This window comes from Hyla sarda, chromosome 6 (genome assembly GCF_029499605.1).
Source record: "Hyla sarda isolate aHylSar1 chromosome 6, aHylSar1.hap1, whole genome shotgun sequence".
Classification (NCBI taxonomy): domain Eukaryota; kingdom Metazoa; phylum Chordata; class Amphibia; order Anura; family Hylidae; genus Hyla; species Hyla sarda.
In genome coordinates this window covers 134708800-134724119 of record NC_079194.1, presented here as the reverse complement: position 1 = coordinate 134724119, position 15320 = coordinate 134708800, and the positions used below count along the sequence as shown (strand labels likewise).

The following is a 15320-nucleotide window of genomic DNA, read 5'->3' as shown; positions in this document are numbered from 1 at the left end:
ACTGAAGATTTTATGCAAGCTTCATAACCGGAACAGTTGCTATACATGCAAGCTTTCTTTAGAGATTGACAAAGGTTGGGACTTTAGCAATTTAGAGTCTTTAGGATAATATGCGCTGTTCCACTGGATTTAGGGGATTTAGTTGCGGTCCAGTAGTCACGCTAGCTTTAGCGGGGGTAGTTTAGAACTCACGGTTTAAGTTCCGCTGAGGCCGGGCGGTTTTAAGGCCTAGCGTGTCTTTGAAAGTTGCACAGATCCATCCTGCTAGTCCGGCATCCACGAGAGCAGCAACCCAAGAGAGCGATAATTGGCTACAGCTCCATTATATGGGCAGGGGCTGGACTAGTGCTTATTGGTTGTCACGATGCCGGCTGGCAGGTAGTGGATCCTCTGTACCAGAGAGGGATTGGCGTGGACCGTGCTAGTGGACCGGTTCTAAGCCACTACTGGTTTTCACCAGAGCCCGCCGCAAAGCGGGATGGTCTTGCTGCGGCGGTAGTGACCAGGTCGTATCCACTAGCAACGGCTCACCTCTCTGGCTGCTGAAGATAGGCGCGGTACAAGGGAGTAGGCAAAAGCAAGGTCGGACGTAGCAGAAGGTCGGGGCAGGCAGCAAGGATCGTAGTCAGGGGCAACGGCAGAAGGTCTGGACACACAGGCAAGGAACACACAAGGAACGCTTTCACTGGCACTAAGGCAACAAGATCCGGCAAGGGAGTGCAGGGGAAGTGAGGTGATATAGGGAAGTGCACAGGTGAACACACTAATTGGGACCACTGCGCCAATCAGCGGCGCAGTGGCCCTTTAAATCGCAGAGACCCGGCGCGCGCGCGCCCTAGGGAGCGGGGCCGCGCGCGCCGGGACAGAACAGACGGAGAGCGAGTCAGGTAGGGGAGCCGGGGTGCGCATCGCGAGCGGGCGCTACCCGCATCGCGGATCGCATCCCGGCTGGCAGCGGAATCGCAGCGCCCCGGGTCAGAGGACGTGACCGGAGCGCTGCCGCGGGGAGAGTGAAGCGAGCGCTCCGGGGAGGAGCGGGGACCCGGAGCGCTCGGCGTAACAGTACCCCCCCCCTTGGGTCTCCCCCTCTTCTTAGAGCCTGAGAACCTGAGGAGCAGACTTTTATCAAGGATGTTGTCCTCAGGTTCCCAGGATCTCTCTTCAGGACCACAACCCTCCCAGTCCACTAAAAAAAAATTTTTCCCTCTGACCTTTTTGGCAGCTAAAATTTCTTTGACCGAGAAGATGTCCGAGGAGCCGGAAACAGGAGTGGGAGGAACAGATTTGGGAGAAAAACGGTTGAGGATGAGTGGTTTGAGAAGAGAGACGTGAAAGGCATTAGGGATACGAAGAGAGGGAGTGTTACGCCGAGCGCTCCGGGTCCCCGTTCCTCCCCGGAGCGCTCGCCTCATCTTCGTTGTTGCAGCGCCCCGGTCAGATCCACTGACCGGGTGCGCTGCGGTCCCGCCTTCAGCCGGGGTGCGATTCGCGATGCGGATAGCGCCCGCTCGCGATGCGCACTCCGGTCCCCGTACCTGACTCGCTCTCCCTCGGTCCTGTCCCGGCGCGCGCGGCCCCACTCCCTAGGGCGCGCGCGCGCCGGGTCTCTGCGATTTAAAGGGCCAGTGCACCAATGATGGTGCCTGGCCCAATCTTCCTAATTAGCTTAATTGGCTCCCACCTGTGCACTCCCCTATATCTAGTCACTTCCCCTGCACTCCCTTGCCGGATCTTGATGCACTTGTGCCTAGTGAAAGCGTTCCCTTGTCTGTTCCTAGTCCGTGTTCCTGACCTCCTGCCGTTGCCCCTGACTACGATCCTTGCCGCCTGCCCCCGACCTTCTGCTACGTCCGACCTTGCTTCTGCCTACTCCCTTGTACCTCGCCTATCTTCAGCATCTTCAGCAGCCAGAGAGGTAAGCCGTTGCTAGTGGATACGACCTGGTCACTACCGCCGCAGCAAGACCATCCCGCTTTGCGGCGGGCTCTGGTGAAAACCTGTAGTGGCTTAGAACCGGTCCACTAGCGCGGTCCTCTCCATCCCTCTCTGGCACAGAGGATCCACTACCTGCCAGCCGGCATCGTGACAGTAGATCCGGCCATGGATCCCGCTGAAGTTCCTCTGTCAGTTGTCGCTGACCTAACCACGGTGGCCGCCCAGCAAGCCCGACTGATCGCCCTTCTAACCCGTCAGCTGTCGGAAATGTCCACCATTTCGCACCAACTTCAGTCGCAACTTCTCCAGCAATCTTCTCCTCCGCCAGCTCCTGCACCTCCTCCGCAGCGAGTGGCCACTCCTAGCCTCTGCCTGTCCTTGCCGGACAAATTTGATGGGGACTCTAAGTATTGCCGTGGCTTTCTTTCGCAATGTTCCCAGCACTTGGAGATGATGTCGGACCAGTTTCCTACTGAAAGGTCTAAGGTGGCTTTCGTAGTCAGCCTTCTGTCTGGAAAGGCCCTGTCATGGGCCGCACCGCTCTGGGACCGCAATGACCCCGTCACTGCCTCTGTACACTCCTTCTTCTCGGAAATTCGAAGTGTCTTTGAGGAACCTGCCCGAGCTTCTTCAGCCGAGATTGCCCTGCTGAACCTGGCCCAGGGTGTTTCTTCCGTTGGCGAGTACGCCATTCAGTTCCGTGCTCTTGCTTACGAGTTGTCCTGGAATAGTGAGGTTCTCTGCGCGACCTTTAAAAAAGGCCTATCCAGCAACATTAAAGATGTTCTGGCCGCACGAGAGACTCCTGCTGACCTACATGAACTCATTCATCTTGCCACTCGCATTGACATGCGTTCTTCCGGATGGCGTCTGGAGCTCCGCCTGGATATGGACTTTGTTCGCACGAAGCGTTTTTTCTCCCCGGCTCCTCTCTCCTCTGGTCCTCTGCAATCTGTTCCTGTGCTTCCCGCCGCGGAGGCTATGCAAGTTGACCGGTCTCGCTTGACACCTCAAGAGAGGACACGACGCCGCATGGAGAATCTCTGCCTGTACTATGCCGGTACCGAACACTTCCTGAAGGATTGTCCTATCCGTCCTCCCCGCCTGGAAAGACGTACGCTGACTCCGCACAAAGGTGACACAGTTCTTGATGTCAACTCTGCTTCTCCACGCCTTACTGTGCCTGTGCGGATATCTGCCTCTACCTTCTCCTTCTCTACTATGCTCTTCTTGGATTCCGGATCTGCAGGAAAAATTTTTTTGGCCTCTCTCATCAACAGGTTCTACGTTCCTGTGACCAGTCTCGCCAGACCCCTCTACATCTATTGTTTTTACAATAAAAGATTGGACTGTCTCGTACATTTCCACACAGAACCCCTCCTAATTTGCATTGGACCTCATCTCGGAAAAATTGAGTTTTTTTTCCTCAGGTTCTTTGGCCCCAAGAAGAGGGGGAGACCCAAGGGGGGGGGTACTGTTACGCCGAGCGCTCCGGGTCCCCGTTCCTCCCCGGAGCGCTCGCCTCATCTTCGTTGTTGCAGCGCCCCGGTCAGATCCACTGACCGGGTGCGCTGCGGTCCCGCCTTCAGCCGGGGTGCGATTCGCGATGCGGATAGCGCCCGCTCGCGATGCGCACTCCGGTCCCCGTACCTGACTCGCTCTCCCTCGGTCCTGTCCCGGCGCGCGCGGCCCCACTCCCTAGGGCGCGCGCGCGCCGGGTCTCTGCGATTTAAAGGGCCAGTGCACCAATGATGGTGCCTGGCCCAATCTTCCTAATTAGCTTAATTGGCTCCCACCTGTGCACTCCCCTATATCTAGTCACTTCCCCTGCACTCCCTTGCCGGATCTTGATGCACTTGTGCCTAGTGAAAGCGTTCCCTTGTCTGTTCCTAGTCCGTGTTCCTGACCTCCTGCCGTTGCCCCTGACTACGATCCTTGCCGCCTGCCCCCGACCTTCTGCTACGTCCGACCTTGCTTCTGCCTACTCCCTTGTACCTCGCCTATCTTCAGCATCTTCAGCAGCCAGAGAGGTAAGCCGTTGCTAGTGGATACGACCTGGTCACTACCGCCGCAGCAAGACCATCCCGCTTTGCGGCGGGCTCTGGTGAAAACCTGTAGTGGCTTAGAACCGGTCCACTAGCGCGGTCCTCTCCATCCCTCTCTGGCACAGAGGATCCACTACCTGCCAGCCGGCATCGTGACAGGGAGGAAGAAGAAGTTTATAAGAGACAGGATTAATTTGACACAAAATTTTGAAAGGACCAAGATAGCGTGGTCCCAACTTGTAGCTAGGGACACGGAAGCGGACATATTTAGCGGAGAGCCATACCTTGTCTCCAGGGGAAAAAACGGGGGGAGCTCTTCTTTTCTTATCCGCGAACCTCTTCATGCGTGATGAAGCCTGTAAGAGAGAATTTTGGGTCTCTCTCCATATGATGGAAAGGTCACGAGAAATTTCATCCACAGCGGGCAGACCAGAGGGCAAGGGAGTAGGGAGGGGGGGAAGAGGGTGACGGCCGTACACCACGAAAAATGGGGATTTGGAGGAAGACCAGAGATCCTGAAGTTGTACGAGAATTCGGCCCATGGGAGGAGATCTGCCCAGTCATCCTGGCGGGAGGAAACAAAATGTCGCAAATAATCACCCAAGATCTGGTTAATCCTTTCTACTTGTCCATTGGACTGGGGATGATATGCAGAAGAAAAATTTAATTTAATCTTGAGTTGTTTACAGAGAGCCCTCCAGAATTTAGACACGAATTGGACGCCTCTATCCGAGACAATCTGCGTAGGCAACCCGTGAAGACGAAAAATGTGTACAAAAAATTGTTTAGCCAACTGAGGCGCAGAAGGAAGACCAGGAAGAGGGATGAAATGTGCCATTTTGGAGAATCGATCAACGACCACCCAAATAACAGTGTTGCCACGGGAAGGGGGTAAATCAGTAATAAAATCCATACCAATCAGAGACCAAGGCTGTTCGGGGACAGGCAGAGGATGAAGAAAACCAGCGGGCTTCTGGCGAGGAGTCTTATCCCGGGCACAGATAGTGCAGGCTCGCACAAAGTCCACAACATCCGTCTCCAGAGTCGGCCACCAATAGAAGCGGGAGATGAGTTGCACAGATTTCTTGATACCCGCATGACCTGCGAGATGGGAGGAGTGACCCCATTTGAGGATTCCGAGGCGTTGGCGAGGAGAAACAAAGGTCTTTCCTGGAGGAGTCTGCCTGATGGAGGCAGGAGAAGTGGAGATCAGGCAGTCAGGTGGAATGATGTGTTGCGGAGAGAGTTCAACTTCTGAGGCATCCGAGGAACGAGAGAGAGCATCGGCCCTAATGTTCTTATCGGCAGGACGAAAGTGAATCTCAAAATTAAATCGGGCAAAGAACAGAGACCACCGGGCCTGGCGAGGATTCAGCCGTTGGGCAGACTGGAGGTAGGAGAGGTTCTTGTGGTCGGTGTAGATAATAACAGGAGAACTTGATCCCTCCAGCAGATGCCTCCATTCCTCAAGTGCTAATTTAATGGCTAGAAGCTCTCGATCCCCGATGGAGTAGTTCCTCTCCGCTGGAGAGAAGGTCCTAGAGAAAAAACCACAAGTGACAGCATGCCCGGAAGAATTTTTTTGTAGAAGAACAGCTCCAGCTCCCACTGAGGAGGCATCAACCTCCAATAGGAAGGGTTTGGAAGGGTCAGGTCTGGAGAGGACGGGAGCCGAAGAAAAGGCAGACTTGAGTCGTTTAAAGGCGTCTTCTGCTTGAGGAGGCCAGGACTTGGGATCAGCATTTTTTTTGGTTAAAGCCACGATAGGAGCCACAATGGTAGAAAAATGTGGAATAAATTGCCTGTAATAATTGGCGAACCCCAAAAAGCATTGGATAGCACGGAGTCCGGAGGGGCGTGGCCAATCTAAGACGGCAGAGAGTTTGTCTGGATCCATCTGTAGTCCCTGGCCAGAGACCAAATATCCTAGAAAAGGAAGAGATTGGCATTCAAACAGACATTTCTCAATTTTGGCATAGAGTTGGTTGTCACGAAGTCTCTGAAGAACCATACGGACATGCTGGCGGTGTTCTTCTAGATTGGCAGAAAAAATTAGGATATCGTCCAGATATACAACAACACAGGAGTATAACAGATCACGAAAAATTTCATTGACAAAGTCTTGGAAGACGGCAGGGGCGTTGCACAGTCCAAAGGGCATGACCAGATACTCAAAGTGTCCATCTCTGGTGTTAAATGCCGTTTTCCACTCGTCCCCCTCTCTGATGCGGATGAGGTTATAGGCGCCTCTTAAGTCCAATTTAGTGAAGATGTGGGCACCTTGGAGGCGATCAAAGAGTTCAGAGATGAGGGGTAAGGGGTAGCGGTTCTTAACCGTGATTTTATTAAGACCGCGGTAGTCAATGCAAGGACGTAGGGAGCCATCTTTTTTGGACACAAAGAAAAATCCGGCTCCGGCAGGAGAGGAGGATTTACGGATAAAGCCCTTTTTTAGATTCTCCTGGACGTATTCGGACATGGCAAGAGTCTCTGGGGCAGAGAGAGGATAAATTCTGCCCCGGGGTGGAGTAGTGCCCGGGAGGAGGTCGATAGGGCAATCATAAGGCCTGTGAGGAGGTAGAGTCTCAGCTTGTTTTTTGCAGAAAACATCCGCGAAGTCCATATAGGCCTTAGGGAGACCGGTTACAGGAGGAACCACAGAGTTACGGCAAGGGTTACTGGGAACCGGTTTTAGACAGTACTTGGAACAAGAGGACCCCCAACTCTTGATCTCCCCAGTGGACCAATCCAGGGTAGGGGAATGAAGTTGAAGCCAGGGAAGTCCAAGGAGAATTTCCGAGGTGCAATTGGGGAGGACCAAAAGTTCAATCCTCTCATGATGAGATCCGATGCTCATAAGAAGGGGCTCCGTGCGGAAACGTATGGTACAGTCCAATCTTTCATTATTTACACAATTGATGTAGAGGGGTCTGGCGAGACTGGTCACCGGGATGTTGAACCTTTTGACGAGAGAGGCCAAAATAAAATTTCCTGCAGATCCAGAGTCCAAGAAGGCCACTGTAGAGAAGGAGAAGGCAGAGGCAGACATCCGCACAGGCACAGTAAGACGTGGAGAAGCAGAGTAGACATCAAGGACTGTCTCACCTTTGTGCGGAGTCAGCGTACGTCTTTCCAGGCGGGGAGGACGGATAGGACAATCTCTCAGGAAGTGTTCGGTACTAGCACAGTACAGGCAGAGGTTCTCCATACGGCGTTGTGTCCTCTCTTGAGGTGTCAGGCGAGACCGGTCGACCTGCATAGCCTCCACGGCGGGAGGCACAGGAACAGATTGCAGGGGACCAGAGGAGAGAGGAGACGAGGAGAAGCAACGCCTCGTGCGAACAGAGTCCATATCTTGGCGGAGTTCCTGACGCCTTTCGGAAAAACGCATGTCAATGCGAGTGGCTAGGTGAATAAGTTCATGTAGATTAGCAGGAATTTCTCGTGCGGCCAGAACATCTTTAATGTTGCTGGATAGGCCTTTTTTGAAGGTCGCGCAGAGGGCCTCATTATTCCAGGACAATTCTGAAGCAAGAGTACGGAATTGTACGGCATACTCGCCAACGGAAGAATTACCCTGGACCAGGTTCAACAGGGCAGTCTCAGCAGAAGAGGCTCGGGCAGGTTCCTCAAAGACACTTCGGATTTCCGAGAAGAAGGAGTGTACAGAGGCAGTGACGGGGTCATTGCGGTCCCAGAGCGGTGTGGCCCATGACAGGGCTTTTCCGGACAGAAGGCTGACTACGAAAGCCACCTTAGACCTTTCAGTGGGAAACAGGTCCGACATCATCTCCAGATGCAGGGAACATTGGGAAAGAAAGCCACGGCAAAACTTAGAGTCCCCATCAAATTTATCCGGCAAGGATAAGCGTATCCCAGGAGCGGCCACTCGCTGCGGAGGAGGTGCAGGAGCTGGCGGAGGAGATGACTGCTGAAGCTGTGGTAGTAACTGTTGTAGCATAACGGTCAGTTGAGACAGCTGTTGGCCTTGTTGCGCTATCTGTTGTGACTGCTGGGCGACCACCGTGGTGAGGTCAGCGACAACTGGCAGAGGAACTTCAGCGGGATCCATGGCCGGATCTACTGTCACGATGCCGGCTGGCAGGTAGTGGATCCTCTGTACCAGAGAGGGATTGGCGTGGACCGTGCTAGTGGACCGGTTCTAAGCCACTACTGGTTTTCACCAGAGCCCGCCGCAAAGCGGGATGGTCTTGCTGCGGCGGTAGTGACCAGGTCGTATCCACTAGCAACGGCTCACCTCTCTGGCTGCTGAAGATAGGCGCGGTACAAGGGAGTAGGCAAAAGCAAGGTCGGACGTAGCAGAAGGTCGGGGCAGGCAGCAAGGATCGTAGTCAGGGGCAACGGCAGAAGGTCTGGACACACAGGCAAGGAACACACAAGGAACGCTTTCACTGGCACTAAGGCAACAAGATCCGGCAAGGGAGTGCAGGGGAAGTGAGGTGATATAGGGAAGTGCACAGGTGAACACACTAATTGGGACCACTGCGCCAATCAGCGGCGCAGTGGCCCTTTAAATCGCAGAGACCCGGCGCGCGCGCGCCCTAGGGAGCGGGGCCGCGCGCGCCGGGACAGAACAGACGGAGAGCGAGTCAGGTAGGGGAGCCGGGGTGCGCATCGCGAGCGGGCGCTACCCGCATCGCGGATCGCATCCCGGCTGGCAGCGGAATCGCAGCGCCCCGGGTCAGAGGACGTGACCGGAGCGCTGCCGCGGGGAGAGTGAAGCGAGCGCTCCGGGGAGGAGCGGGGACCCGGAGCGCTCGGCGTAACATTGGTCCAATATTTGTGTCAATCACCATTACAAAGGATTATGGGTATCAAAGGTCCTCCAGCATACCATAGAGGATATTAACATGGTCACATGACCGAAGGTCCTGCGACGCTAAACAAGGTAAGTACTACACATTATATTAAATATACGGTATTATTAAATATATTCGTATATTAAGACTGTAGAATTAGAGTAGAGAAGAGGCGCTTGGGGCTGTCCCACCTGGGGGACCCTACCTGAGCGTAGTTACTCTGACTTTGGGGACCACCACACTAGGTACGGTATGCAATACGGTACCCGGATACCACAAACAAATCTGAGGCTCTTAATCACTAGAGTTCCCCCACACATGGCCGAATTACTGAGACAGAATTTAAAAAAAATTTATTTCTACATTTGAATGTTTATATAATACCAATTATAGCCCTCTATGGAAGTCCTTGAAGAAAGACTTGAAGAATTTTCTTTCTTTGAATTTATCCTAGCTAGGCCATATCTCTTCTGTTAAGATGACCCTTTAACTTAAAGGGGAACTCAGGGGAACTAAACCCATAGCCCATCCTTTCCCTCTCATCAACCTATTTAATTGTCTAAGTATAATTCATTAGCTATATAGAGCAGTTTCTTCTCTTTGGTTGTCACTTACATGCATGAAGTGAGGGAATGACATCATCCAAATGCCTCTGTGAAAGCAGCCCCACCCTTCTGAGAGACCATGTGGTTTGTGCCCTGCACTGATGAGTCATGCTTAAAGGGGTATTCCGCCCCTAGACATCTTATCCCTTATCCAAAGGATAGGGGATAAGATGTCTGATCGCGGGGGTCCCGCCACTTGGGACCCCCACAATCTCGGCTGTAGCACCCTGTTGTCATCACTGCACAGAGCAAACTCGCTCTGTGCATAATGACGGGCGATACAGGGGCTGGAGCGTCGTGATGTCACGGCCTGCCCCCTCAATAAAAATCTATGGGAGGGGGCGTGACTGCTGCCATGCCCCCTACAATAGACTTGTATTAAGGGGGTGGGCCGAGACATCACGATGCTCCAGCCCCTGTATCGCCCGTCATTATGCACAGAGCGAGTTTGCTCTGTGCAGTGATGACAACAGGGTACTGCAGCTGAGATTGTGGGGGGTCCCCAGTGGCGGGACCCCCACGATCAGACATCTTATCCCCTATCCTTTGGATATGGGATAAGATGTCTAGGGGTGGAGTACTCCTTTAAGTACTGAGAACTGGGAGGTGTGTGCAGCCTCAGCCACTCAGACACTTAATCTCTCTCTGCTGCTTAGAGCAGGAGTGTGGGGGCTGGCAGAGCTGCAATGATTGCTGGGAGATGTAGGCAAGGGGGAAAAAAATGGCAAAGAATATCAAGCAGCCAGAAAAGACAACAGAGGCTACAGGAGCCATGCATATCAGGCAGGAAGGTTTACAGGGAACATATCCAGGAAGTGTGGTGGTTTTAGAGCACATATATATATATATATATATATATAAAGTTTGGTTGGTTCCTGTGGTTTCTATTCATCGTAAACTTTCTCCTTTACAATGGTTAACTATTGAACAGGCTGCATGTCCTTCTATGCCTATCGACTCGTTGCCTTGGGTCCCGCAGAAAAGATGGCCGACTATGTTATGATCTCTCCTTTTTTCTACCTTGGCTGTATGGGATAGATAGACTCTTACTCAATGTTTGGCCTCACCCTATACGCCTGTGGCATGATTATTTTCTAATCCTGCTTTGAGGCTGGGTCTCAACCATACTGAGGACTTTCCATACAGACTTGGAATTTTCCAAAGTTAGTCTGTTTACCATATGCCAATGTCTGAAGCTGTTTTGCTTTAACCGGTTCATATTGTAGCTACTCTGAAGAATGTTAGTGCTGATATTACTGTCTCTACATTTTTTGTTTTTTTAAATCTCTGTGTTCGCTTTATCCTTAGTTTCTCGTACTCTTTCAGCTATCTGTTCTAACTTGGTGTGCCCTTCCCGTAAATTCTCTTACATGGAGCAGTGGGAGAAGGTTTTTTCTTAACCATTTTCCATGCGGATATGGCAGAAAGGCTAACTATAAAGTATTTTTGCACAGGTACTTAGTCCCTGACCGTATTACTAAAATGGTCCTGGGATATTTGCCATCATGTTTTCCTCATTGTAAAGCTGTGGGTGTCCGTTCCATGTATGGTGAACCTGCCTCAAGGTTCGTTGCTTGTGGAGTTTACACAGGTCAATGTGAAATTTGCAGTTGTTACCTTGGAGCTAGTGAGGGCTAAATAAAGTTGAATAATGGTCAATGACCATCTTCATAGTATTCTTATAGATAAGGAGGAGGTGTTTCAGCAGGTCTGGCAGTCCTGGCTGGATTATTCGACTCTGGGTTGATAGGCTGATGGGTAGTTTTCCTTTTGCTTTGTAATAGGGGGTGTGGTAGGTCTTATTGTGGGCTTCTATGGGACGATTTTGCACATAGTCCCCATTACTTGAGGCGGATTTGCTGTACGTTACGCCAGGTTTTCTTCACTAGAGCTCCTGTTACACTTGGTTTTTTAATGGACTTGATTTCTGTGCACATACGCTTGTTCTTATCATTGTGCCTTGCACTGTTTTGCACTTATTTATAAGCTGGTTACTCTTTTATTAAATATTCTTAAAAATAATTTCAACCAAATTTTGGAACTTTAAGATGAAGGACCATGAAGAGTAAGCTTCACAAAGACCTCATAGCTTTCTGGTACTTGCAAGGGCTTCAGACCAGGACTAGTGCTTTGCGGCTGCCACAACACGTCTCAGTTCAGGCCAGCATCCTGCAGTATGAAACTGGTTACCAACTACTCGCTGGTTGCCAACCAGTGTGAGTAACATCTTTAGGTAAAAAAGGTTAAAGGGGTACTCTGCCCCCAGACATCTTATTCCCTTTCCAAACGATAGGGAATAAGATGTCTGATCTCAGGGGTCCTGCCGCTGAAGACCCCTACGATCTCCCTGCTGCACCCGGTGTTCATTTAGAGCATCGGGTGCACTGTCACGCCACCCTCCCATAGACTTGCATTGAGGGTGCATGGCCGTGACTTCACGAGCCTCCGCCCTGCATCGCCAGTCATCCAGCTCAGAGCGAAGTTCGCTCCACGCACCAGATGTCTGGGGTGCCACAGCCGAGAACGCGGGGGTCCCCAGCAGCAATCAGACATCATATCCCCTATCCTTTGGATACAAAATAAGATGTCTAGGGGCGGAGTAACCTATTAAGTGCCTTTACCATATTTGAAAACATTTTCCAAAGTGTTTGGACCTCATTTTTTGTAAAATGTTGAATTGTTTAGAATGATCCATTAGCATTAAACTAATTGACTCCCGGTGTCTTGGTTTTATCTGCATTTACAATATTAAGGGCTTGCCAACCATCACCAGCCAGAATGCCTTTGTCAGGGTGTGTCCCCTTGGAACCTCACTACTGACACCTCTGTTGCTCCTACACCACTAACATACTATCCTAAGGAGTGTGGGATAGCCTTCAAGACCCTCAAACCTCTTTGTAACAGGGCAGTGGTGCACCACAAGGCCCAGCCTTCCACAAGTGCAGCCCCCAGCTGCCTCCACAGCTCACGCTCTCCTGGGCTCAATCACTTCATATGTACAGTATTTGAGAAAAGTCTTATCTTTTCTTCAAATGTCACTTATCTTTTTTTCTTGAAGCAAAGCTTGTCACATTACTCTTCATTTTTCCCAAGCCCCCCACGGTGAATTTATCCCCTTGTTTTTTTCTTGTTGCTAGGTGTCACAGTCAACGGTAAACTGAATGAAGATGGTAGCAGTTTTGTGAGATTTGGCTTGGAGAATAAGAAAATGCATCTGAAGGCCAATGTTAATACAGACAATATTATTGTAATACAGGATGAACAAGTCACTGTTTACAACTGGACGACAGCCATTGAAAGTCAGTGGTCAGTAGTGCAACTTTTTTAACTGTTTAACTTCTGGATAATGTGTGGTTCTGATCAGTGTTCTGGTGTGATTCCTCAAGATTCATAAAGCACATTCCAAAATATAATGGTTTATTCATATTTAGGCATCTGGTTGTTTCTTCATTTGTTAATCCTTTTATTTTGATTAATTCATTAATTTCATGTTTATTGATTTGAGTGTTCATGTTTGTTTATTTATGTTTGTTATGTAATCATACATACAAACATACATACATTCCTTCCTCTTCTCGTATAGTCATTTGCTCATTCACATGCATTTAATAATTATTTTGCTTACTCATTTTTCTTACCTTTTACCCTGTAGATTGGTTGTTGTTCTACTGTTCATTCAATGTTTTCTGTGATTACTGCTTAAAGACACATGGTTTTGTTTTCTTTGTAGGATTCTGAAAACCAGTAGTAGTAATCAATTGATTTTTCCTCTCAATGTCGGAGCCAATGCTACAATTACCCTCAGTGGAAACTCACTGTACCAGTCCTTATTTATAGGAAGCCGATACATAGCTGTGAATCACACCGTCGGGATAATTGGTATGATATGAAATTGAATTATTAGCACAAAATGGGCACAGATGAATGTAAGAAAATTAAGGGAATAAAAAAGGAATGTTACGAACAAGTAGTAAAAATGGGGTGGTGGAGAATGAGGGAGCCAAAGGGAGTAAGGTATTAGACAGGAGGGATAGAAGAGCAGAAAGAGGAGGAAGGATTAGAGAGGGGAAATGGGAGGAGAGAAATGGGAGCATCAGTGAGCACAAAAAAAGGAGAAGGAAGAGAGGAAATAGAAACAGGATAGGATTAGTGGGGGTCCGTTAAAGAGAGGGGGAATGGGTAACCGAAGAGAACCATTTATAAGGGTGAAGCTCCTCCTCTGTTACATACCTTGCATTATTTATTAAATTTCAGGTCAAATTATTAATACCAATGTAAGAATGAACTCAGATTCCTTCAGCGTGGGCCCGAAGATCATCCCTGTTCACAGGTAATAACATAACATTATTGTATCCAGTCCACACATGCAATGGTTGACACAGAGAGATCACTATTGTCCTCTGTGATCTGCTGATCTTCTAGTCACATCCTGTCCCCTATAGGTGATATATACACATAACCATACACTCCTCATATACCCTCCTGCACTAGAATTGACTGAGATAACATTCATCTGTAACCTTTTCTATTTAGGGCGACAGGCTGTGATTTCACACCACATGGGGAGGAGCGGCGAGGTCACTGTCAGCATGTCTACCTCAAGCCAGATAACCTGTTTGGTGGAGCTGGGTACATTGTATCGAACATATTTACAATTTCATAGTAATAAAGAAAAGAAGAATCTTATAATAATACAATGTTGAAAAAAATCTGTGGCATGACATTAAATACAATTTCCCTCATTTGCTCTCTGTAATCATTATGGCATCCAAACAGTTCAAATCTGCTCTTATCTGACCAAACTATATTCTTCCACTATATTTCACTGGCATTTTCAAATATTGTGCAGCAAACTTTAAGGCTATGTTCACACCCCAGAATGTCCACGTGGAAAATCTCTGTGCGGACATGCTGCAGACTGCAGCCACAGGCATAATAAGCCAGTGCTAGGGCCGCATGGAAATGCGCTGTCTCATAGACGGCAATGCATTTTGTGCAGAGTCCACCAAAAGAATGAGCATGTCCATTCTTCCCGTGTACACTGGAATCATAATTTCCGTGCCAGAAACAGCTGGAGCGGAAACTCTTCCATGTGCACAGTGCAGCAGAATCCCAGGTACCAGCATGCAGCAGAATCCCAGGTACCAGCATGCAGCAGAATCCTTGGTACCAGAATGAAGACCTGGGGCTGGAACTTAATATGTCACATTGCTGCTCAGCCAATCACTGGCCAAGGCGGGACACCACTACAGCCAGTGATTTTCTGAGCTGCACTGTGATGGATCGAGGCCCAGCACCAAGAAGAGAATCGGACTGGACCAGCGTTACCGGAGGCATTACGAGAGTGTGGAAGGTGTGTAAAGGTTTAATTTTTTTTTTATAAGGGACAGACTGGGCATCTCAAAACCCATCCTACCTCTGGAGCACCCCTTTTAAGATAAAATCATGAAGGAAATAATATAAGGGTAGACTAGATGGACCAGGTGATCTTTTTCTGCCAATAGTTTTCTATAAAACCTAGAACTGACCAGAGATGAAATGAGTTGGAAGGTATTGTGGGATATTTCCTAGGTCTGGTGTAAAAAAAAACACAATCTAGCAAAAATATGTTGCAACAACATAGGTAAATTTAAAAAATAACATTCTTTATTGATGACACATAAAGTGCTTATTTATTAATTAAAGTGGATCAAAGGAACTGAACAAATGAGATACACTGGGGTATCAGGGCAGCAAAATAAATTACCAATAAGAATAAGTATGGAAGTCCACTACAGCCTTATGTCAGCAAGCAGAAGTGCATATAAGGTAAAGCAATTGAGGTGTGTGGCCTGGATGCTGGAGTGAGCAGACGTGTGCTCTGAGAGCTCCCGCTGCCCTGCCGTTTTATACCCCTGAAATCTTACCCTTTCATT

General features: G+C 49.6%; 1 protein-coding gene across 1 annotated transcript in view; it reads left to right on the top strand.

The window, feature by feature from the left end:
- Window positions 1-14138, top strand: part of LOC130276146 (inter-alpha-trypsin inhibitor heavy chain H3-like) — a 55345-nt gene extending 41207 nt beyond the window's left edge. The window contains exons 23-26 of the mRNA XM_056525097.1: window positions 12543-12711; window positions 13136-13284; window positions 13660-13735; window positions 13939-14138. Of these exons, the coding sequence (XP_056381072.1) occupies window positions 12543-12711; window positions 13136-13284; window positions 13660-13735; window positions 13939-14068 (524 nt within the window). The 3' untranslated portion in view covers window positions 14069-14138. The remainder of the gene's footprint in view (window positions 1-12542; window positions 12712-13135; window positions 13285-13659; window positions 13736-13938) is intronic.
- The last annotated feature ends 1182 nt before the right edge of the window (window positions 14139-15320 follow it).